Genomic DNA, 23,387 nt, shown 5'->3' with positions numbered 1-23,387 from the left:
AAGAGTTTCCAAAGCTCAAATAGGTGGATATCAGACTTAAGCAATTTCCCATAGGGCACAGCTTTCCACACCTGTCTACATCCTAAAACACCCTTCAAACATCTGCATAAAGCCACATCACCTTGGCTACCTGTTTGAACAGCTAGGACAAGTTTTGGCTAAAAAGATGCAGTTACTTTTAGGCAGGAGCAGCCATCATGGGGCTGCTCAGTTGGTTTCGTAAGAGGACAGCAGGGCTGCATCTACTGGCTCCATGCAGGAGGGGCAGGTGAAGGAGCGCATCAGCCAGGGGTCAATGCAATCCATGTGGTAGATGTGAAGGCAGGGCAAGAACCGAATGGGATCGCCATACTCAAAATCCATCATGCAAATCACACACCTGGTGGAGAGAGAAATTAAAAGTAAATTTATAATTCTTTGTGTCACTTTGTCGTTTTCTTTTTCTAAGTTTTTTGAACGAGAAAGGAGTAGGCCTTGTCTAATTGCCAATTACTTTACATAATTGCGTTTTTTTTGTTTAACTGCAATTAATTGCTAACATTAGCTAAGGTCTTAAGACGTGTGACTGGTAATTGTTGATTTTGTTTAGATATGCCAATTTGTAATTATATAAGTGATTATTGGTCGGACTGTATATTTTTATGATTATTTAAATTGTTAGTTGTTGGCACTTGACCCTATACACGTTCATAGCAACACAAATGACAAGGGGCGGTGGTATAGTTAGAAACAATGTTTTATGATAATAAAGAGGCGTGGCTTAATTCACAGGCTGTGTATTTGCGTTATTCAATTATCAGGGTCACATGACAGTGATATTTAACCAGAAGATGTATCCTGGAATTCATTCAAAACTTTAATTTGTTTTTAAAAAGTAATACATAAATAAACATTTTTTTCATTTGACTGAAAGAGACAATTATATTTTTAATCGCAATTATTTCTGTGACAAATAATTCTACAGCAAAATTTGGAATTGTTACAGCTCTAGAAAGGCGCCCCAAAAGCGGGTGAACATCAACCGCCTCTTGTCTTCTGGTCAGAAAATCCCAATACACAAAAAAAATGTGTATTTTGGGGTACAATGTTTCTTTATTCCAGACGGTCTCATGTCGTAGCCACTGGAAGCCAAATTACTAATAAGATGGCACCTGATATCCCATTGAAATAAACCGATAGGTCCATTTGTTGATAATCACCACAACAGTGATGTGGGGCTGTGCATGTTTATGTTCTGATCTACATTGTAAGTCCACTGCTGTAAAAATTTGTTGTTGTATAAAGTATTATTTTGAGCATTTTATTCACTCAATATGACAAGATCCCATTCTGATCAAAAGCTCAGCGTACAACTTTATTTACAAAATGGTACAAACATTAACCCAGTCTTTTTTGTGTATTTAAAACAACAATAACAACAAAAAAGAATAATACAAAAGACTAATCACATTTTAGACTCACTCTTTAACTTTCTTGTCAGAGGGGTCAGAGCCCGGGTCAAAGATGCCCTTGGGCAGGTGATGGATGAGACCGATGCGCTGGGCAATGCGGACCTGCTCCTCCTCGGTCAGCTGATGAGCCAGACGACTCTCCCCTGGGGTGGGATGGTACACCGGCAAAGGCTGGGTGCTCTCCTGGAAAGAAGGAACAACAGACAACCTGCATCATTTATGAAGCAAGTCTTCTTAAAAGGGGATTTTAAATATGCCAATGCTCCCTTTGCATTACAGCCTAACAGATTTCTGAGGCTGATACTGATATTTGTCAAGCTGATCACATTAGTTTGAAAAGTCATCAAGGGACATCAGCCATTGCATCAACCGTATGGCCCATCTTACAAGTAGTAATGGATGCAATAAAATCACTGTTATTGAAGTCTTGATATTGTGATTGGGATTTTGGTTGTCATAATATTTTGATGCATTGTAATTACAGTTAAATCCGATTTCTGATGTAGAGCAGTGTGACTATGCCTCTTCCAGCTATTCTACCATAACAAGTTTACCTATAATATTTTTTCACCCATTCTTATAAGTGTACCTGTGATATGAAGAACTCCAACAAATTAAAGTCCCAACCTGAACAAATTGTATCGTAGGGCTTCTGTAATTTCATAATTAGACATTTCTGTGACTAGTACATTAATACTGAGTGCTAACAGTATGCTAACAGCAGTAGTGGAAGAAATACTCAGTACTAAGTAAAAGTACTAATACACTACCACACTGTGAAAATACTCAACTACAAGTAAAAGTCATGCATTCAGAATCATCCCTGTCAGTGTTTTACTACATATGATATGTATGGACTAATATTACTGCTGCATTAATGTGTATGTTGCATTTGACTTGACATACTGTTGTTTAAGGTTGTGCTAATGTTAACTCCTTTATATACTGTTGGGTAGTTAATCTACAGCAATAAGATCATCATATGTTTGTAGCGTCGCTGTACTGTGAGAACCATGTATCTCTAAAACGTTCAGAAAAATAGCCCTGTTTTCAGCTTTCCGTCTCCGACAATTCATTTTCCGGCTAACCCGAGAGAGTTTCTCAGGAGAGTCAAAACTAATTTTAGTTCATGGGCCACATAAAGCCCAATTTGATATCAAGTGCGCAGGACCAGTACAACCATTGCATAATAACCGATAAATAACAACACCTCCAAATGTCTCCCTTTCCTTAAGTCTAAAGGGGTACAAGATGGTACATTCTGTAAATTTCCACAATTAATGAACAATCCATGTCCAATACAGTTGATAAACAGCCTGGGAGTATATTCCTTAGCGTACTGAAAGGTGCTGTGAACACACCAAGAACACTGGTTCCATTTCCACCACTGTAAAGAAATAGGAACTGGTCATTTTTTTCTTGGAAAGCCCTGTCCACTTTTCTCCTTTCAGCATAGGGCCTGCTACTCTTATTAGGACAGCACGACCCCCAGTGGACAAATGGTAATATTGGAACTAATGACTAAATTTCACAATTTGCAAAGTCATCCAGTAGTCCGAATTGGATCGTTTGGTGGGCCGGTTCTGGCCCAAATGCCGTATGTTTGACACCCCTGGTTTATATATATATATTTTATATTAGGATAATTTTCTTAACCCACAAAATCCTTTAGTTTATCAAAAAAAATAATAAAATCACCAAATTTGGAGATACATGGTTTTTACTGGCCAGGAAGGGTATGAAAAATTGTAATCTAAAAAGTAACTAAAGCTGTCAGACAAATGTAAAGTAAAAAGTATAACAATTTTCTCTTAGATGCAATGGAGTATAAATATAAAGTTGCATAAAATAAAAAATACTCAAGTGCCTCAAATGTGTACAACAGTACTTGGATGTAACGTTAGCCTACTTCACGTCAGTGACATTCCACCATACCTGACAGGTATAATAATCACTGATATGTAGACTTTATTTAATGGCATACAAAAATGACTGAGGTGCATGACATGCATCCCCGGAGTGTATTTAACTTGAGCCCCAGCAGCTCACCTGGTAGGGCGGCGGAGGCTCTCCAGGCAGGCTTCCCCCCTCGGACTCATTCAGCAGCGACAGGTCATCCGCACCTTGTGAAAACAGGCAGTTCCCCATTGAACTGAGACCACCATGAGAGTGTCCACTTCACTCTGAGGGTGACAGACACTTTGCAAGCCTCGACTGGCGCTAAACCATGGATGTATAATAATAACAACAGTGTGAACGAGTTTGCTTGACGTTAGCTTAGCTAAGGTTAGCTGTTAGCTTATAGTTTGTTGTCATCCCACGAAGAGTTTGACGGAAAAACGACGGGAGGAACGACGTGGCTCTCTTGGCGGAATAAACGCCCAACCTTGAGCTATAAGGTGGCTGGCAAAACGATTGGTGACAAAGGTTTTAACCGTTACAGCGAGGTGTTTTGTGTGTTTCTGTTTGTATGTTGCCTTCTTGTGTTTACAAAAACTACAAACCGTAATATCGTCTGTTACCGTTTGTAAAACACTACACTTCCGCCTTCAACATTCAGAATAAAAGTGGAGAATGTTAACATTTTTTTAAACTATAGTTTAGTATTCATTAACCTCACACATGGGCGCATTAGACTTGTAGTTTATTGTTTCGTAGTATTTATACAAAATACTATAGCACAATTTAATAAAATATTTATTTTAATGATGTTTCTTTAACGTTAGTGATCATCAGGACATAAATGAGCTCTGTAACTTTCCAACAAGAAATGCCAGTATAACTTCAAACAGAGAACGCCAGGAAGCAAGTCAGCCCTATAGGCCTCTTCAGCAAAGATTTCTACTGGATGTAAAAAAATAAATAAAGAAATTAAAGAAATAGTAGGCTACTTAACGTATATGCCAGCGTGGGCACTGTAAAATCTCTTTGATTGTTGATCACAGATATGTTTGAAATCCCCTCCTAACCTGTACTTCATCCTCATACTTTGTCATTTAATCTGTAACTGTGCAAGAATAAATATTAGCTCCTCTTGACCTGCCTACAGTATACAGTTTATGGCTACTTATATGGAGGGATCATGTTTCAAAAGTAGTAGACAAATGTAAAAGGGTAATTAATTTAATGAGATGTCTTGCTGGATCAGAATGGGGAGCAGATGTAGCTTCTTTGAAGCAAATTTATGTATATTTAATTAGAGCAAGAATTGAATGTTGGTGTTAGTTTTAGCTGGATTAGATATAGTCCAAGCTAAGGCATTGAGAATATGTACAGGAGCTGTGCAATCTTCTCCAGTGTGTTCCTTGCAGGTACAAACAGGAGAAATGCCACTATGTTTGAGAAGAAAGCAACTTCAGGTTAACTATTGGGTCAACTTGATGGGTCAAATGTGTGATCACCCAGTTAAAATAACAATTCAGGCAAGCTGGGAGAGAGAGGTGGCAAGACTTCCAAGTTTTGGATGGACAGGGGAGACAGTGGCACAGGAAATGTCTATACATGACAATAACTTTTGTCCAGGAGTACTGTGGCCATCAGTTCCTTTATGGCAATTGGAGGTCCCAAAGACTGATTTAGAGATACTTGGGAGTAAGTCAGAAAATCCTGAGTCAGATTTGGTGCATGCATTCCAGTGTCATATAAGAGAAAGATATCAGGAACACATATTAATTTTTACTGATGGTTCAAAGGATCAAGAAACAGGTGCTACAGGAGCAGCTTTTGTTGTTCAGAGGTGGAATGCCCAAGCTTGTAAGAGAACCTCAGATTTCCTAAGTGTGTTCACAGTGAAATGATATGCAAACCTGATGGCAGTGCGATGGACTGAGCAGATTCAGAACCATAAAGTGTTGATATGTAGTGACTCTGTGTCAGCTATCAATAGTATTGGGAAAGGGTCATCAAAGAGTTGACAAGACCTTGTATATGATATTCTTCCAGCAATTAGAGATGTGAAAAGGAGAGGAGTAAATATCATTAGTATGGTTCCCAGCTCATTCAATTCAATTTTATTTATAGTATCAATTCATAACAAGAGTTATCTCAAGACACTTTACAGATAGAGTAGGTCTAGACCACACTCTATAATTTACAAAGACCCAACAATTCCAGTAATTCCCCCAAGAGCAAGCATTCAGTGCGACAGTAGCGGGGAAAAACTCCCTTTTAGGAAGAAACCTTGGACAGACCCAGGCTCTTAGGCGGTGTCTGACGGTGCCAGTTGGGGGTGTGATGAACAGTGGCAATAATAGTCACAATAAAGATAATGGAACTATGACTAGAAATAGTAGCTGTAGTAGTTCATGGCATAGCAGGGCACTGCAGGGTGTCACAGGACACAGCAGGGCGTCACAGGACGCAGCAGGATGTAGCAGGGCACTGCAGGGTGTCACAGGGCATCACAGAATGTAGCAGGATGTAGCAGGGCACTGCAGGGTGTCACAGGACGTAGCAGGATGTAGCAGGGCACTGCAGGGTGTCACAGGATGTAGCAGGGCATCACAGAATGTAGCAGGATGTAGCAGGGCACTGCAGGGTGTCACAGGACGTAGCAGGATGTAGCAGGGCACTGCAGGGTGTCACAGGATGTAGCAGGGCATCACAGAATGTAGCAGGATGTAGCAGGGCACTGCAGGGTGTCACAGGACGTAGCAGGATGTAGCAGGGCACTGCAGGGTGTCACAGGATGTAGCAGGGCATCACAGGACGCAGCAGGATGTAGCAGGGCACTGCAGGGTGTCACAGGATGTAGCAGGGCATCACAGGATGTAGCAGGATGTAGCAGGGCACTGCAGGGTGTCACAGGATGTAGCAGGATGTAGCAGGGCACTGCAGGGTGTCACAGGATGTAGCAGGATGTAGCAGGGCATCACAGAATGTAGCAGGATGTAGCAGGGCACTGCAGGGTGTCACAGGACGTAGCAGGATGTAGCAGGGCACTGCAGGGTGTCACAGGACGTAGCAGGGCGCGCAGTAGGACCACGGCGACAGGCTGCAACCATGATTTAGGGGCCACCCTAATCCTCATGTAGGTATTGCAACAAATGAAAAGGCTGATAAATTGGCCAAGGAAGCTGCTCAAAAGGAAATCATAGATGTCAACATTAATCTATCCAAGGCGGAGGGTAAAAGTATTGTGTGGCAGGGAACAATTTTAAAATGGCAACAGCTCTGGGAGCAAGAAAACAGAGGGAGGCACCTATTATCAATATCTAGTAGGGTAACTGACTCAGTTAATGTTTGTAAAAGAGGGGAGGTTAGACGTAAGGAAGAGGTTATTATTTCTAGAATGAGGATTGGTCTGAACAGCAGAGTGGCTTGTGTTCATGTCAGGAACCTGAGACAGTGCAACATGTTTTGATTTATTGTAGAAATTATGACCGCCAAAGACAAGATCTACTCAGAGAATTGCAAGAAATTGGCTTGGAAGAAGTATCTCTGAAAAGTATTTTAGAAGTAGGGTCAAGCGGGAGGGGAAAACGTTGTTTTTTCAAATTTTTAGGAGACACTGGGCTGTATAACAGGATATAGTGCACTAAGGTGCTAGTTCCATAGATGGCAGCAATGCAACTTTTTGGATGCTGGCTGCCGTAAAACCCCCAAAGAAGAAGAAGAAGAAGAAGAAGAAGAAAAAAAAAAAAGACGGTTACTGTCGGTACACGATCCGTTCTGCACATGCGCAAGATAATACTGTTTTACGTATCCATACGACCTGCACGATCTGTTCCACGCTATCCTATGGCTAGCCTCCACCGGGAAGCTAACGTTAGTTTAGCTAACAGCTAATTCGGCTAACCGCTAGCTGACAGCTAGATTCAGTCTAAAATAACGTTAACTCAAACGTAATGGGAAAAGCAGGCTACAGCTAAATTAAGACTTCACAGTAATAACAATAAAGACAAGTATTGAGTGATTGTATTTTAAATGAGCACAAGTAAAGTAGAACTGACGTAACAGCTGTTATATATGTTAGGTGTTTGTTATATATGTCAACGTTTATTTTCAAGTTTTATTTTGAGGGTCTTTTAAAGTTATTACATGCTGTCTCAGCTAGCAGTTAGCCGAATTAGCTGTTAGCTAAACTAACGTTAGCTTGCCTGTGGAGGCTAACGGCAGTTGAGTTAACGTTATTTTAGACTGAATCTAGCTGTCAGCTAGCGGTTAGCCGAATTAGCTGTTAGCGAAACTAACGTTAGCTTGGCTGTCGACCGGAAGCGTGGAACAGATCGTGCAGTGTCGTAAATCCTCGTACAACCGCGCATGCGCGAACATTTTGCGCATGTGCAGAACGGATCGTGTACCGACAGTTACTGTTATTAGTTATTTTAACGTTGTTCTGGTTTGTTTTTACTTAACGTTACCTCGTTGTGTCCCGTCCTGCTTCACCTCCGCCCAGTGCGGGTTTGATATTTGAGGACTGAAAAATGGTAAGAGAAAGATCACCTATTTTGTCGAAATGTTTGATATATCTCACTTTAACACATAGCTTTAATTAGTGGCATAAAACATTTAGTTTAACGTTAGCTGTTATTGTATAGCTAATATGCACATTTCTGCAGGGTGGTATCTTTTTATTACTGCTCAAGCAGTCGCCAAATTTAACAGATCGAGCTGACGAGAGTACGACTGTGACTACGTCCGGTTTTCAAAATAAGTATTGCCAAATACCGGTTCAAAGTACCAAGTGCATGTACTTGTCCACAAATATTATGCTCATGAACTGCCTATGGAAGAAATGTTTTTATACCACATCAAAGTTAGACGAAAAGGCCTCTTGTTCTTAATAAAGGACAAATGTGATACTTTTACCAAAGAGTATAGAAGTACTTCTATATATATATATATATATATATATATATATATATATATATATAGAAGTACTTCTATATATACATACATACACGCACACACGCACACACAAATATAATCCAATAATCGGATTTCTTTATTAATTTTGTATACAACTTGTTACCAACTTATTTTGAAAACCGCTAACCGCTGCATGCATTTACCATAAACGTGTGCACTACAATTTAAGCATCAGCTGATTTAACCTCGGAGATTAGAGTGTCGGCTGGCTTTACCGCAATTGTAAAATGACGAGCTGCTCAAACAGAGAAGTAAGTCATGACTCCAAATTTCCCCAGTGCAGCTGCACCACCAGACCAGCCGCCAAACAAACTGTTACATAAAACAACAAATTACATATTTTTTTAGTAATTTTTTCATTTGTCATATTTTCTGGGAATCGTATCTCCCTACAAATGATCTAGGGCCGGGTATGTCATTCTGAAATAATTTTATAGGGTGAACTGCTCCTTATGTTTACCCCCCAAATTTCCAGAAATATTAGCCAGATACTAGTGGAACAGGGCCTAGCTTGTATACAGACTTTCCCTGATGTCAGTCTTCACACATTTAGTCCACAGCTGCTCCTCCTCCACCACCACCACCGCCCTCTCATCCATCCCACGGACACCAGCGTGAAAGTATTACTCCATCCCCTGGGTATGCAGCAATACCATATTCTTCTGACAGCCCTCCAGTCCAAGAGACAAGTCCTTCACCAGAGGCTATACATAGTGCAGAGGTAAGATCTCCTCCACAATCTGGAGTTATGTTGGTGCAAAACCCCTAAAACATATTACTGTGAAATCTCCAAAACATCCAGGGTGCACCAGCTTCATCACCACTCCCAGTTCAAAATGGACCCCAGTCTCCTCCGCCGGAAGGGCAAAAAGACAATCCCTCTGATAGTGAGGTGAGACACCATCCAGTGCAGGAAACTGACCCTGTACCGCAGGTAGATTATCTCTTAGTAGATTCTCTTTTTCACTTTCCATATCACATAAAACACAAGAAATGACTGTTCATTTTCTTTCTGAAGACAGAGCAGCAAGATGACGTACCCAATCAGATGGACCAGACTGGAGAGGACCAAATGACCTGAAGCACTTTAGTTACTTAAAAACAAAGATCTACATTTACCAGTACTTGAAAAGGCCGTTCTGAACTGCACGGAAACACTGTTGCATGGTAGGTACAGTTGAGTGAGCACATCACTTTATGTTCAGGCCAAAGGTGTTTGGATACTTTACTTCAGCCTTCAATCCTCATCATCATCATCCTCGTTACTTGCAGCTGAATTGATAATTTAGTGCTTTGCTTATTTTCATGCAAATTCTAGCCATATAGGCCTACTTTATAGTGCCTTTGAGAAACTGTTAAGCTTAAAAATAGATATTTTAGTGACATAGCCATAAAAGGGTAAAAGCACTTTGAGTGTATATTGTTGCTGCTATTTATATTGTCTCTCTGCCCCTGGAGACTGCACATTTTTACAGCCTGGGTTACAAACTGGGAATGTGGATTTTAAAATACATAGGCATTTACCCAGGAGGGAAATGTTTTGGTTGAATTAAGGGAATTGTAAGATCAAGCATATTTGGAGCTTGACTTATACTTGGGACCAGTGTACGAACTATATCTTTATAAAGTGAATTAGTGATAAATCACCTTATGCATGAATCATACATCAATAATAGCCTAATTTTATGCATGATCCATGCTGACGAAGATACAAGAAAAATAGGTTATTGTCAATATTTAAGAGTCCCCTCATAATTTCATAAAGCATCATGTCTTATTAAGACGATCCGAGCTCCCCTGTAATTGGCACCCTGCTTGGGACCTGAAATCAGGATATTTTGCAGTTGCGGCTTTAATTTTAAGCACACTATTTTAATCTGTTTCTCTGAGTTCCCCAGTTTTATGGAATTACTGTATGTGCAATACTAAATTGTGGGAGTACCCCTTTATTGACAGTATATTCTCTTAACTAAGAGTATTTAAATGTACAATTGCTTGTGATTTTCTTAAATTATCTAATTTTATTGTCTTATTGAAATGCACATTTGGATCAAATTTTGTTTTTGTCACTTTCCAAAATGTTTCCAGAAATTAAACTCACGCCTGCTTTGAACACTCAGTTTCTTTGCTTTTCTGCTTCAAGTAAAAACTTGAAAATACTTCAATGGTCAATGCTTTAAAATCATTATAAAATCATATCATATGCAGGATGTTACAGCCATGCTAGCTGCTCTGCGAGGCTGTACTTAGACAGGGCGGTGCTTTGAGCTAAATGCTAAGGTCAGCATGCTAACATGCTCACAATGACAATGATAACATGCTGATGTGTAGCAGGTGCTAATGTTGACCAGGTGAACTTCAGTTTAGTGTGTTAACATGCGAACATTTGCTAATTAGCAGTTATCAATTCTACATGTTTTAAGAGATGATGATGATGGCAATATATTTTTGTCTTACATCCCAGCAGCTCCAGTTGCTACATCAACAAAGACAAAAAATGAAGACAACAAACAAGAATACACACACTTCACATAACGTTACAATCACCAAAGGCAATATATTCAAGACCCTTCAACGTACATTTGATTTGGGATTAAGTGCCATGTTACATTTTAGGATTGACTGGTGCTCAAGAGGGCTTCAGTTTTACTCTGTTGAATCGTGGAACCCTGTGTTTCCGATTGAAGATATCAATTTGTATTTACTGTTTAAGACATAGTTGGGGTGAGAGACAATTTTGTTGGCCATTCTTAGTATGTTATTATGGTAAACTGATTCATACTTTCTCAAGGGGTTGACCTACAATCCTTGAGCAGATTTTCATTCGAAGAGTTTTGACTTGTGCTATGTAGTATTACAATACTGTGGAAAATTCAAAATCACATTAGTAAAAAAAAAAAAGTCTACTCACCCCAAAAGACCTAAAGCAGCAGATAAAATAAATTCTTTGTTTTGTGCTTTTGATATTAAGGCTGCACTATTTACATGAGCACAAGTATACCGGCATTTGCTAAATAGCATGTCTACTATATCATGTGATTATTGTACGTTATGCAGCTCCAGAGCTGATTCCTTATTTAGTCCGCAGTCTATAGAAAGAAAGACATGGCACAGCAAGATGGTACAGTCAAGAACATCCTTTTTATTCAATCAGGTGCTGCTCTTTTCAAACTGTGTTTTTCTTCTTATGGAAAAGAAACTGTAATTAACACATGCATTTCACCTAGAGCTCTGGGGGTGTTCTCACAAAGAAGTGGTGCTGCACTGAGGGCGTAGACAGAGGCGTAGAAGAGCTGGGAGTCTGGGGGCCTAGGGTGCTGCCTATTACACCAATAACCATACACACTTAAGATAAAGAACAAAATAAACAGAGCAAAGACACGGAGCAGTCCAGCATGAGGTGGTCAGAGGAGAAAAATGGAGGGACTTCCCTTAATCCTCAGAAATCTGAGAGTTCAGGTTCATGCTGGCCTTTTATCTATCTGGTTGGTGTGTTGTAAATGGTTAATACTGCTGACACCGTGAACAATAATACTTCACTTTAAAAGATTGGTCTGAATGGATGTGGATATGGATATGTCCAGAAAATGCAAACCCCCCTCTTTCAGCCTCGTGCAGGACAAGTCCGGTTATAAGGTGCTTGTAGCTTTCATTTACAGTCCAAAGGCATCCTTGAAGAGAGCCTAAATGACAGCATACCCTGATAGAAAATATTAAAAGAAATCCAAATTAAAAGAAAAAAAAATAAAGGGGGGGGGGGGGTAAAGCAAAGTCAAAAATAAATAGCTAAAACAAACTTATCGTAGTCAACGCAGCCCCTTTTCAACATCCCAAAGGAGTTCATCCAGCCTTCTCAACCCCATTAATCTTCTCTGTAAACCTTTTTAACCTAAACCCCTGTCGTCCTTTCCTAACCCACCCAGGGACACCCCCAAAAGCCCGTCAGCGTAATTTGTTCACTTACATTAGCTGCTGAATGGAGAAGCTGAAGAAGATGGGTATGGTAATACAATGTGAAGCATACAGACAAGAATAACATGTGAGCTAACTGCATTCTGCTCAGACAAAAGTTTTTCGGCAAATTTTTTTTTTCCACCCTCCCAACAGCGGAAAGGGCAGGGGGGAGAGAGAGAGAGAGCGAGAGAGCGAGAGAGAGAGAGAGAGAGAGAGAGAGAGAGAGAGAGACGGACACAGTTACAGACTACTCCAGTGTCTAAGAGAAAACAGACAGTGGAGACAGAGGGGAAGAAAAAAAGCAAGAGCTGAACGAGAACAAGTTTTTTTGCCTTTTCAAAAAAGATTTTTGTCATTATCAATAAAAAGTAAATAACTAATTCACACCAGTTTCCTTTTGTGTGTGTGTGTGTATATATATATATATATATATATATATATATATATATACACGGCTTTGAAAAGGAAGAGAGGATATAGGGGAGGTACAATGGAGGGGATTCATTTAAAAGGCAGGAGGAAATAAAAGTTGTCCCCGAGCGCCGGATGGGCGACGACCTTTTGCCTCCTTGCGGCACTCAGGGGCAACCTGCTACCTCGAGCCGTTTTGAAAAAAGGGCCGATCTGGATTACAAAATGGAGTCTGTGAACAAAAGGCACTTTTAAGGGACAACCTTTAACTGCTGGGAAACTATACACTACAGCACAAGCACTATAAGAGTCATTTACAGAGGAGGGGGTGGAACAGGGGAGAGGCTCACCTTGCTGCCTGTTTCATAGATGTTTTTTTTTTCTTCTGATTTTAAGGTACTTTTTTTGTTGCCCCTTTTCCGTTTCTGTTATTTGTGCAGGCTACAAAAGGTCTTACCTTTTACTCTTTCCATTGCATGGGGGTCTCAACACAATCTGCCGAATTTGATCCAGCTCTAGATTCAGAAAAATATCAACATGCTCATGGGAATAAAATATTTCTGGATGTTAAGCATCTCCTGTAGTACAGGGAAGAACTTGTAATGGTTTATACCAATGTATGAGATGAAAATGTGTTAAATTGGTAGGGTTGTTTTGTTTTTTGCTGGTGAGTTTCAGGCAGTGCACGGGTAAGTTATCTAAAGAGTTTCTTGACAGTATAGGTTTGTTATTTTCTAAAGGTTGAACCAAAATGCCTTTTGTGTCACAACCTTAATAGGAACCTCTCCCCCCCACACTCAATACAAATAGAAGAAGAATAAAAATAGAGAGAGGAATAATGCTGTTTCCTAAATGGGCTGTTATTTTTGTTCATTACCATTCATTTATAATAGTTGCTGAATGTACTTTATAGTGTTAAAGCACCAGTTTTCATCTGATGATAGAGATTTGTTTTTCTTAAGTTGTGTAGAATTGTTTTTTTCCTTCAGCCCTCCCACATTTTTATAAACAACCGATTACACATAAAACATTAAAAAAGAGACAAAAGAAATAAAAACAAATACCCCCGACTTACAAAGACTAGGATTTTTCATGGCCCTCTAGTTTAGAGTCCTGGAGCTTATGGACTTGAAACAAATACATTTTTTTTTCTCTTTTCTCTTAGCTTTCTTAAAAATCTCTAACAGACAAACACAATGATCTACCCAATGCATTGCACGTGGCTCAATCGACACATATTTTTCAATAATAATACTTTCCATCAAAAAACACTTTTTTTTTCTTCTTCAAACCTACTGTCGATTTTTGTTCATCTAGGTATTATAATGCTGCGCTGCAGATGGCGATGGTGTGTGTTGTTTGATTCGTACTGGTAACAGTAAGGTGATGTTACTGAAATGGGTTTTGGGGGGGGAGGGGGGTGAAAGTTCAGAAAATAACTAGACTGCCAACCAGCTCATGTAGTAAAAGTTAAAAAGGAGCATATATCATAAATATATATGTATAAGATCTCTCTCTCTCTGTCTTTACAAAAAACGTTTGCAGTCCTCTATAAAGATCTGTCCTAGGCCAATGGTTTCCACATGCACCAACGCTACCATTCCCTGTAGCTTTAGCTTATATGTGGGAAGAGAACCTGAAGTCAAGTTTATTACTAATTGCATGAAGGGAATACAGAGGCACTTTCATATATTGTTATAGTCTTGATATATGGTTTTAGTACATAGAGCTAATGTTACTAGAGAGGCTGAGAACAGTGTCTCAGGCCTGTTTACTATCCCTGCAAAATAGAACCAACAGCTAGGCAGTCCAGTTATTTTGTGAGGTCAGCTTTTGTTGGATGGTGTCATGATGAAAATAATACCAATAGAAATTTCAATGTGAACATTTACATAGAAAAAAAAGATCTCAAATTAAAAAGACAAATCTTACGTGAATGAAAAACCATTAACAAAGGCAGTTTGGAGAACCAAATATAAAGGCTTCCCTTTATTATTTAATGTCAGGTTGTTGGTGGTGTTAGTGTGCCTTTTATATGTGTGTCTGTGTGTGTATGTGAGCGTGTGTGTGTATGTGTGTAGTCCACTGGGTTTTCCTGTGAATGGACTAAGGGATACACGGTGAAGCAATGCAAGGGATGCATGTGACGAGCTGTTGTTACTGCGCTGTTCATATGTGAGAGATTTGAGAAATGACTGTTACTGTTTTGCTGAAATCTGAGCATGATACTTAACATATTACTGCAAACTACAGAAAAAGTGTTATGACATGAAAGAGAAGGTTAAAAACAATCCAAGTGAGACGAAAACCAAAACCAAATCTGGCACACACAAAAAAAAAAAAGGAAAACGCAAGAAAATACCTACAAACAAAATCAAAGTTAATAATATGAAGCTGATGATGGCTGTGCATTACTGTAAATTAAATTCCATGTCTATGAATAATAAGATGATATTATGAGTGGTTGTGTGACAGACTGTTCTGGAGAAGATGGTCTGTCTGCAAGTGTATGTTTGTGTGTGTGTATGTGTGTGTGGGTGTGTGGGTGTGTGTGCTGCATGCTTCAGGGCCTAGACTTGAATGTTAGCACAGCCACAACCCTGCAGTGGAAGCCAGCCTCGACTCACTTCTTTAATCGCTCATCTGAACATCGATGTGCAATACTGTTCATCCCTTATTAAAAATTAATAGTGCATAGGTGAGGGGACGAAAGAGCACATGTAGAGTTAGTGTTATGACTGTCGTGTGTTCACTGGCTCGCACTTGCCTCATGGCTATCATTTCTCCCACAGCAGGATGCCCTGATAGTTTGACAGGTAAACAAAGACCAGCCACTTTAGTGCATATATGTCACACCATCAGATGGTGTCACCATGATTGGCCAATCGGAAAATGAAAAGAAGCTCAGGGCTGAGCGAATGAAGTGGCAGAGTGTGGCGACACACAGGCATGTGGCTGCTGGTTAACGGTCTGGAACATGGGCAGCACTGAGCTCCAGGTGGGGTGGTGGGGGGGTCAGGTGGGACCATGCACCTGGAGGAGAGGTGCGTGGGGAAATACACACATATGGAGGCGTGCAAATTTGGGTGGCAATCTTTTCAACTTGCACATCCGACTTCACCATTTACCACTACTTTTTTGGATCTCCCAGCCAATGCATGGAGTTTCATTGTGGAGACAACAAAATGAAGAAAAAAAAAATCATAAAAAAGAAACAACAAATGTATAATTGGTCATTTGTCAGGTTGCCATATTGTGTTTCCTTTCTGACGTTTCGTGGTGTGTGTGAGACAGTTCATCATCTTCCTTCTCCTTGCATTCTGAGTCTGTCCACTCAATCTCATTGAAGCCTCCTGCATAAAGGGGGGGGGGGGGGGGAACGTTTCTGTTCAAATTGTGTTGGATTGGGAGTCCTTTTGGGGTGGTGTGGGGCTTTTTGGAGTTCTGTAGTAGTACTTTGAATAGTGTTGGCTAGAGAAAAAGACCTTTTAGTGTCAGCAGTCTGTTCTTAATCAGCGGTGATGTGTTTGTTTATCAAATTTTAATTTTGTATGACACACGTTAAGCTCTTGATTCAGGGAGGCCTTGTCAGAGGAACCAGGACTGTGGAGAAGAAAAGAAAAGAAGAAATTTGTTTTAAACATCAGCAGATTGACTTTTAAATTGAGTTTTGATTCTCAGTCTTGAGATGTAGCTGCAGTGCAGTGCAAAAAAGGTAAAAAAATACAGAACATTACCTACCAACAGACATACAAGTTATTGATATAAATAAAGGAGGGAGAAAGGGGACATAACACAGTATGAAAAGGTGTGAAGTATGAACAGTGAACTTTAAAGCATGGTGTAAATCATTGGCTCCCACAAAGGGTCACAATATATGGTAACACTTTACTTGAAGGTATCTACATAAGAGTGACATGACACTGTCATGAACACATGCCACTGCTATGACACCCTAACCCTAACCTGTCATGACAAAAACCGAATGACACTTAATGACAGAAGTGTTATGTCATAAGCGTTTATGACTTGTTTATAATGTTTATGACACGTTCATGACAGTGTCATGTCACTCTTATGTAGATACCTTCAAGTAAAGTGTAACCCAATATATATGTGAGGAAAAAGAAAAAAACATTTCTGCTACACAAAACAAGGTTTATTTTTTCATATTTTTCTAGTGAATTACTGGACAATTTTACCTCTTTAGACCTCTGTACTGTCTGGCTGAACTGCTCACAACCAGGAGGCACATGCAAGGTAACGAGGAATCGCAAGTCGAGGTTGCTTTGTTTCAAGGGGTTTACAAGACTTGGGAACCACTTGTATGAATAGTCCTTTATCCACTAGGTGGCCACCTTCTACTCCTTTTCTCTCACACGTACAGTTCTTGCTGAGCTCAGCTGTCCCATACAGTGTTGAAAAAGTTACTACCTCAACTTCACCGCTTGCTGTTTTTAAGAGGGCTGACTCTGACGTTTTACTCATTAAAAACACTTGTGTTATTTCAGAACTACAAATAGCATTAGGGCAGCAGTTTTTGTATCGGCCTGAATGGCTTTCTAATGAGCAAACACAGGACTATAACGGCTCTGTCATGCGCTACCAGTTTACATGTAAGGTGATCCTCCTAATGTGTCTCTGCTCTGTGGGCCCGAGTGGTCTCAGGCTACACTGTAAAGCTATTGAGGGCAGCTACTCCAGGGATCCGGTTTCTTAGTTTGATAAGAGGGCAGAGTGGAGGCTTTGGCACAGGCCAGGTTGTTCTGGCTGCCACTGACATTCCTCAGGCCTCTGCCTGGGGAGAGCAGCAGATTACCCCACCTTTAACTGCAAACTCTGTTGTCCCCTATTCTAGCAAACCCAGAGAGTTTTAACCCCCCTCAACCTCCGTCTATCCTCCACCACCTCTGCCTCCCTCCTTCCTACCCATGATTATTTGGTGTTGACTCCTCCTCCTGGCTCCGACTTCCCTTAACCCCCTTCTCTTTTCCTCTCCTTCTCTTACTCTGGCTCTCCCAGTGTAATCCTTGGCAGCGGAAAGTGACCCCCTCTCTCCAACCCCCCTTCAAGTCCAAGTTCAACTGCCTATGACATCATGTCTGGTTGCTGCGGGCAACCAGACAGCCAGGACGTGACTGTGGAGTGCAGCGAGCTTCAACTAACTCCCTCTCTCTTTTTTCCCTCCGTTTCTCTCAGTCCCTCCTACTTTTTTCACACACATCCCCCTATCTCCCTCTCTCTTCCTGCATGGCCGAGGTCTCGCCACCAGAGAGCTCCTCAGACCAGCTTTTCTCTGCTTCTTGTCCTGACAGCAGTGGGAAGACTCTCTCCCTCCGTCTTGGCTAGTTGGCTAGAAGGCGGCGAGGCGGGCTGGCAGGGCCATCGTCTGAACCTCTCCATATGCCAGAGAACAGCAGGATAGGCAGAGACCTCTGTTACTCACTCTGGCTGGGGTCGTTATTGACCTACTAGGCTCAGCTAACTGGGAGTAGTTGATACCAGTGCCCAGGTTCTCGCTTGCCATAAACCCGGCAGAAATGTTCAAAGTGGACCTTTTTTAATGATGTTTGATAAGCAATAGCAGTGGATAATAAGCGTTCCGAACAGATGTAAGCTGTTGTAAAAGCCCTGTTGTTTTTTAGGGGAGAAAATGAGGGGCAAGAGTTTTGGCACAGAGTTTAAGTGTATGTGTGTGTGTGTGCATAAGCGCACACATATTACATTTGGATGGTGTTTGGATGTCCCCTCAGTGCCAGGTCTACATCTGTGGGAGAGTGGTGCAGGTGGGGATCTTGAAAATACTAGAGGGAGCAGCAGGAGGAGAGAGGGAGAAAGAAAGAGAGTGAGGCTGCTAATGCATGACGAGAGGAGGGGGGGGAGAGCTGTGCCGAGGAGGAATGCAGATTGTTTCCATGTGTGGGGAGGACAGGAGAGCCGAGTTGGCTGCAGGCAGGTGCGGTTAGCCCCTAATGAGAAAAGTTGTGTTGGTGATGGAGGAGGCCCAAGACACTGCAGCCCAGTGGCAGAGTGCAGCCAAAGCTGAAACCACAATGTAGTTCACTACTGGCCTCACACGCTGCACTAATACACACTGTGGGGCCGAGCAGAGATAAATCAACACTGCTGGAGCTGAAACTAACTGGCACTGCTTACATTCACTGTGGGGAAACTACTGTGGTACAGACACTGTAAACCAATACTGAAACTAAAGGCCTTGATACATGGGCAACACTTTTTGTCAATGTAGGTGGGCAAGTGAATGGGACTCAAACAAGCACAACCCAAAAGATTTTTAGCATAAGTTCTTTAAAAACTGGATATACAAAAAACATATTATGGTTCAAGGTTTATTCTAGACCTTGGAAATAATTTGACATAACAATCCCAACTCAAGGTCCACTTACTAGTTTTATTTATATACCATATAACAGTGGTAATTAAAGGATGGAGTTTTACTTAGTTGACATGCAAGCTTAACATCTTCTCTTTATAACAGCTGTGGCACATAGCAGCATGCTGCTTTCATGTCAACAGATCTATCTCCATTCAAAACTGAGCTAACTCCATCCACTGATGAAGACTGTATGATGTGGTTGAAAGCTCTGGAAGCTTGTGAGTGGACCTTGAGTTGAGATTGTTTTGCCAAAATAAGAGCCTGATTTAGCAAAATGATGCAGGTAAAAGTAATGAATGTCTAGTGACTAATGGCAAAATATTCAAACTGTTGATCAACACTGGTACCATGGGCTGAATCACTGAGTGTAGCAGGTTGCCAATGCAGAGCCATTGTGTGAGTACTGCCTCTGTATCACGGCCTTCACTCTGAATGACATGCTTGTCCCTTTAAACCCGAAGATGCCTACAGTAATGCAGCACTGTAAAGTATCATCTACGCACAGGACTGTGAAGAGTCACTCTTGCAGCGGGTGATGAGCGAAAAGGAAGAAAACAGAGGAGGGAGAGGAAGGAGGATGGGTGGATGTTAATAAAATGAGGGAGGTTGACGGGGTACCTGAGTCTGCTGGGGGATATTCAGAAAGTTGTCCCGTGTTCCGATGCCGACAAACCGGTTGGGAGCTGTGGAGCCTGGCGTGGAGTATGCTATAAACAGAGAGAGACAAGTGTGTACATGCTTTTTACACACACACATACACACCGAGCTCATAGTAGAGTTTGATGATCTCATCATCATTATCTATATGTTTTAATATGATATCAATCTGCTAAGACTATGACTACAATTCACTGTCAAATGAATTACTAGGAAAAGACAGTGAGGGTCAGGGATACTTATGCCATATTAGTCACATGGATGATTTAATCATTTTGTGGACAGGTTCATTGTTATTTTCCTGCCCTTAACCCTTTAATCTGTTGTTAACAAGGGGATGTACAGTCTGTAATGATTAGCACTAACATTAAGAAACAGATTCCCCCAACTATGGCTGTGCAGTTAGTCACAGACACTCCTCAGCAGCCCCTGGCCTCAGTAATAAGCCTCCGTAATCATAGAAACCACTGTGGATTTACTGTGGACTTAATATTAGGATGACCGATGGAGGAACTGTGTTCATCACCAGTGGTAACCAATGCTCCATTTATCCTCGGTGATGCCACAGGATCAAATTTAGGGCAGTTGTGCTCACTGGACTCCAACATGGCGGCTGAGTAAAACGTTTGCTGTGCATGACTTGATTGAGGTTGAGGGGATGGGGATGTGTGGGGGTGACAGTGACAGGGCTGGAAACTGATGCATGAGTGAGGGTGAGAGTGCATCTAATGTGTGTGTGTTTTTATGACTGTAATTACGATATCTTGAAAATCAGAAACAAAATTAGAGGGGGTCAAAAAAAAAAATACAGTGATAACAGTCACCGAAATGAGAAAAGAGACGGAAAGTACGATATTTATTTATATAGATGTTCATATAAATAAATAATAAAGTGACACGTTAATCTGAGACAGTTGGAAGGGGGGGAGGGGAGGAAAGGTTGATAGGACAGGAAGAAGAGAAAAAATCAAAACAAAAGGAGGAGAAGGTGCCCCGGTTGCTCCGTCCAGTGCCCCCTCTTGGTGTGCCTCTCCCATGGCCCGACTCTCGCACTGCACCTGTCCGGGTGGAACCAACCAAAGCCTAACCGCTCCCTAATGACACTCCTCTCTCCCACTCCCCCAGTATAGCACTAATTAGACAGGTTTGATTAGATTTTTAAAATTCATGTTTAGAGAGATTGGGTTGTTCTTGTTACACTGTGATTTTCATGTTTTTTGTTGTTCTCAATTTTTAATTGTTGTGAGATTTGTGTGAAAGTGGCGAGGGGATTGGGTGGGTAAACTGGGGCATGATGTTTTTTTGGAGTCCACGCCAACTGCCCTAATTTTGTTCCCTTAAAAAGAAAAAAGAGAGAAATAAAGGAAAAAAGAAACAAAGAAAGGAGGATATGAGAATATATATAAAAAAAAGAAAAGAAAAGAAGAAGGCAAAAAAGAAATGAGAGAAGGGGGTAGATTGTATTGCCGCTGTCACAGACAGACATGCAAAGTCTGCATTGATCAAAGGCTTGCGGCTACAGAGGCGACGTGCACAGGGCCCTGCTCTGCTCCCCACAAACTACAAAACACATCAAAAAGAAGGGAGAGAGACTACACTGCCTCTTGTGGTGCTTGCAGGAAATCGAACACCAGAGAGAGAGAGAAAAAGAGAGAATAAAAGGATTTTGAGAAAAGAGAAACAAGCTGAGGAGGTTTGCAAAGACATAAAGAGATAAATGAAGACTGAACTTCAGAGCAAGCTATACAGAAGAGCTTAAAAGAGGATCTCTGGTTTGGCAAAGGCGTGGCTTCTGCCTCGACAGAATTGGATCTTGCTAGTACGGTACGGTACAGTATAGTACAGTACAATGGCGTACAGTCTATAAGGTGATGGATGAAATAGGAGTGAAGCTCCTGGGGCTGCTGAGTGTTTGAATGAGCAGACTGCAACCTCACTGGAAGCAGACGGTCAGCTAAACTATGAAAAACTACAGCAGTAGCCATTTTAGAAGTCCCAGACCTGTGCTTTTTCAAAAGTTATATTACAAGATTACTGAGAAAAGGCCCAATGTAGCTGCACTGCACATCAATACTGGGACTTCTATGATTTGTTCTAGTCTAACAAACCTGATGTAGTTTGCTTGAAATGGAGGACAAATTAGCTGCCAGCTAAGAGCTAACAAACCTACTGAAGTCTAAATTTGGTTCGGACTGGCCTCTGTGAGAAGTCTGTGGGGGGACTGGGGCAGTAATGGGGGTTTGTGGAGGGGAGTAGGAGTGGGGGGGGTGACTTACACGGAGATGCGGGTGAGCTGAGTCCGCCGTCAGTGGGCGTGCTGATGATTTTAGAGTCGGGCATGGGGAGGGGCACAGGGCGCGCCACCGGGGGTGGCGGGGGCAGCAGGAAGGAGCCCGGCATTTTGCTCTGGCCACCTCCATTAGGCTGCAGATGGACCATACAGACAGGGTGAGCATGACACACCCCGAGAATATACAGTGCACAGGGAGCCAGACACACACACACACACACACACACACACACACACACACACACACACACACACACACACACACACACACACACACACACACACACACAGTGTCATGTAAAGGTAAGACACTTATATATAGACAGAATGCCAACAGTATCCACACAAGCATTCTTAAGTACACACGCGACTGCTTGCACACAGGGACAAGAGAGATCACCAAACTCACACAATTTTTAAATGAAACAAACACAAATATCAGACAGTCTGGCCAAAAACCGTGAGGTAAATAAGATGTGGAAAAGTGATGAACATTGTCAACACACATGGGGAAAAGAAAAATGGATCTGTCCACAAGGAAAGTTATCATAGTGCAATGTAAGAATTTAAAAAAGAAGGGGAAATCAGCAATGAGAAAAGGGTGTCTGTGTGTGCGCGCGAGTGTCTGTGCACAGTGTATGTGTATGGGCAGTTTCAGGAATTATACTGTGTCTTTAGTGTGTGAAGTAATGAGAAGAAAGGACAATAGGACATGGAAAGGGCTTGATATGTGGTTTCAAAGTTGCTCAGAAGGCCAAGTTTACAGTAAAGGTTTACAGTACTACCAGCGCCCTGCACCTTAGTGAATGTGTGTCAAAATAATTCTAGCTTTCAGGATGAGTAATTGAATATGTCATTGGGGTTATCAAGGGGTCACATTCCTGCACTGATGTTTCACTGAATTGCCCACGACACCTTAAAAAGGCCCAACTGTGTCCCAGGAAACACCCCCTCCTCCTCTGTGCCCCAGTTAGCTTCCGCAGTTAGTTTCCTCCTCATCCACAAGCATCCATGGCTTCATCTGACACATGGAAGTTCTTCATAGCATGTTACTTACAATATTTTGTTTATATATAACTTGATCTTCCAACATGCATTATGCAGAGAAAGAGACTGGGAAAGATGTGCTCCTTGGGAGAACAGCATTTTTAGAGTAAAGGAACAACACTTACAATGACAGCGGGTCAATAAGGGCTTGTTAAATGACTGAATGAATCATAATAAGGAGTCTTAAATATCTGCTATGAATTCCTTCCACGGATAGCTTATTTTCCAAACAGTGCTAATTTAGATCTGTTTACACACCCTATGCCAGTCTCTCCCAAGTTTGCAGCATTACTTATATTGTAAATCCACC

At 41.3% G+C, this 23,387-nt stretch overlaps 3 protein-coding genes across 22 annotated transcripts in view; 1 reads left to right on the top strand and 2 right to left on the bottom strand.

Moving 5' to 3' along the window:
* rnf11a (ring finger protein 11a) overlaps positions 1–3,984 on the bottom strand; it is a 4,236-nt gene extending 252 nt beyond the window's left edge. The window contains exons 1-3 of one of the 2 annotated variants that reach the window (XM_036000227.1): positions 3,501–3,984; positions 1,462–1,634; positions 1–379 (exon numbers count right to left, since the gene is read on the bottom strand). The exon at positions 1–379 is cut by the window's left edge and continues 252 nt beyond it. In XM_036000227.1, coding sequence (XP_035856120.1) covers positions 208–379; positions 1,462–1,634; positions 3,501–3,599 — 444 coding nt within the window. In that variant the 5' untranslated portion in view covers positions 3,600–3,984 and the 3' untranslated portion in view covers positions 1–207. Of the gene's footprint in view, positions 380–1,461; positions 1,635–2,040; positions 2,160–3,500 lie in introns of those variants that run through there. The other variant, XM_036000228.1, reaches the window with a different exon arrangement.
* Positions 3,985–7,723: 3,739 nt separating this feature from the next.
* LOC116040464 (protein shisa-5-like) lies at positions 7,724–12,083 on the top strand. The gene is made up of 4 exons (XM_031285845.2): positions 7,724–7,879; positions 8,875–9,042; positions 9,124–9,255; positions 9,340–12,083. Exons 1-4 carry the CDS (start codon positions 7,877–7,879, stop codon positions 9,400–9,402), a joined length of 366 nt encoding a protein of 121 aa, XP_031141705.1. The 5' UTR covers positions 7,724–7,876; the 3' UTR covers positions 9,403–12,083.
* A 975-nt stretch (positions 12,084–13,058) lies between these two features.
* Positions 13,059–23,387, bottom strand: part of LOC116040463 (nuclear factor 1 X-type-like) — a 120,062-nt gene continuing 109,733 nt past the window's right edge. For 11 of the 19 annotated variants that reach the window (XM_036000207.1, XM_036000211.1, XM_036000209.1 and 8 more), the window contains 3 exons: positions 22,017–22,164; positions 19,702–19,790; positions 13,059–16,289 (listed from right to left, as the gene is read on the bottom strand). In XM_036000207.1, coding sequence (XP_035856100.1) covers positions 16,275–16,289; positions 19,702–19,790; positions 22,017–22,164 — 252 coding nt within the window. In that variant the 3' untranslated portion in view covers positions 13,059–16,274. The remainder of the gene's footprint in view (positions 16,290–19,701; positions 19,791–22,016; positions 22,165–23,387) is intronic. The other 8 variants (XM_036000213.1, XM_036000218.1, XM_036000222.1 and 5 more) reach the window with 2 other exon arrangements.

Source organism: Sander lucioperca, chromosome 4 (genome assembly GCF_008315115.2).
Source record: "Sander lucioperca isolate FBNREF2018 chromosome 4, SLUC_FBN_1.2, whole genome shotgun sequence".
NCBI lineage: Eukaryota > Metazoa > Chordata > Actinopteri > Perciformes > Percidae > Sander > Sander lucioperca.
Note: the sequence above shows the minus strand (reverse complement) of the source record. Positions and strands in the feature narration are given on the sequence as shown.

Excerpts from the sequence above, each read along its gene's own strand:
- LOC116040464 (XM_031285845.2), top strand. Across the intron at positions 9,043-9,123 it reads AGGCTATACATAGTGCAGAG|GGTGCACCAGCTTCATCACC; the intron begins GTAAGATCTCCT and ends CAAAACATCCAG. Across the intron at positions 9,256-9,339 it reads AAACTGACCCTGTACCGCAG|ACAGAGCAGCAAGATGACGT; the intron begins GTAGATTATCTC and ends TTCTTTCTGAAG.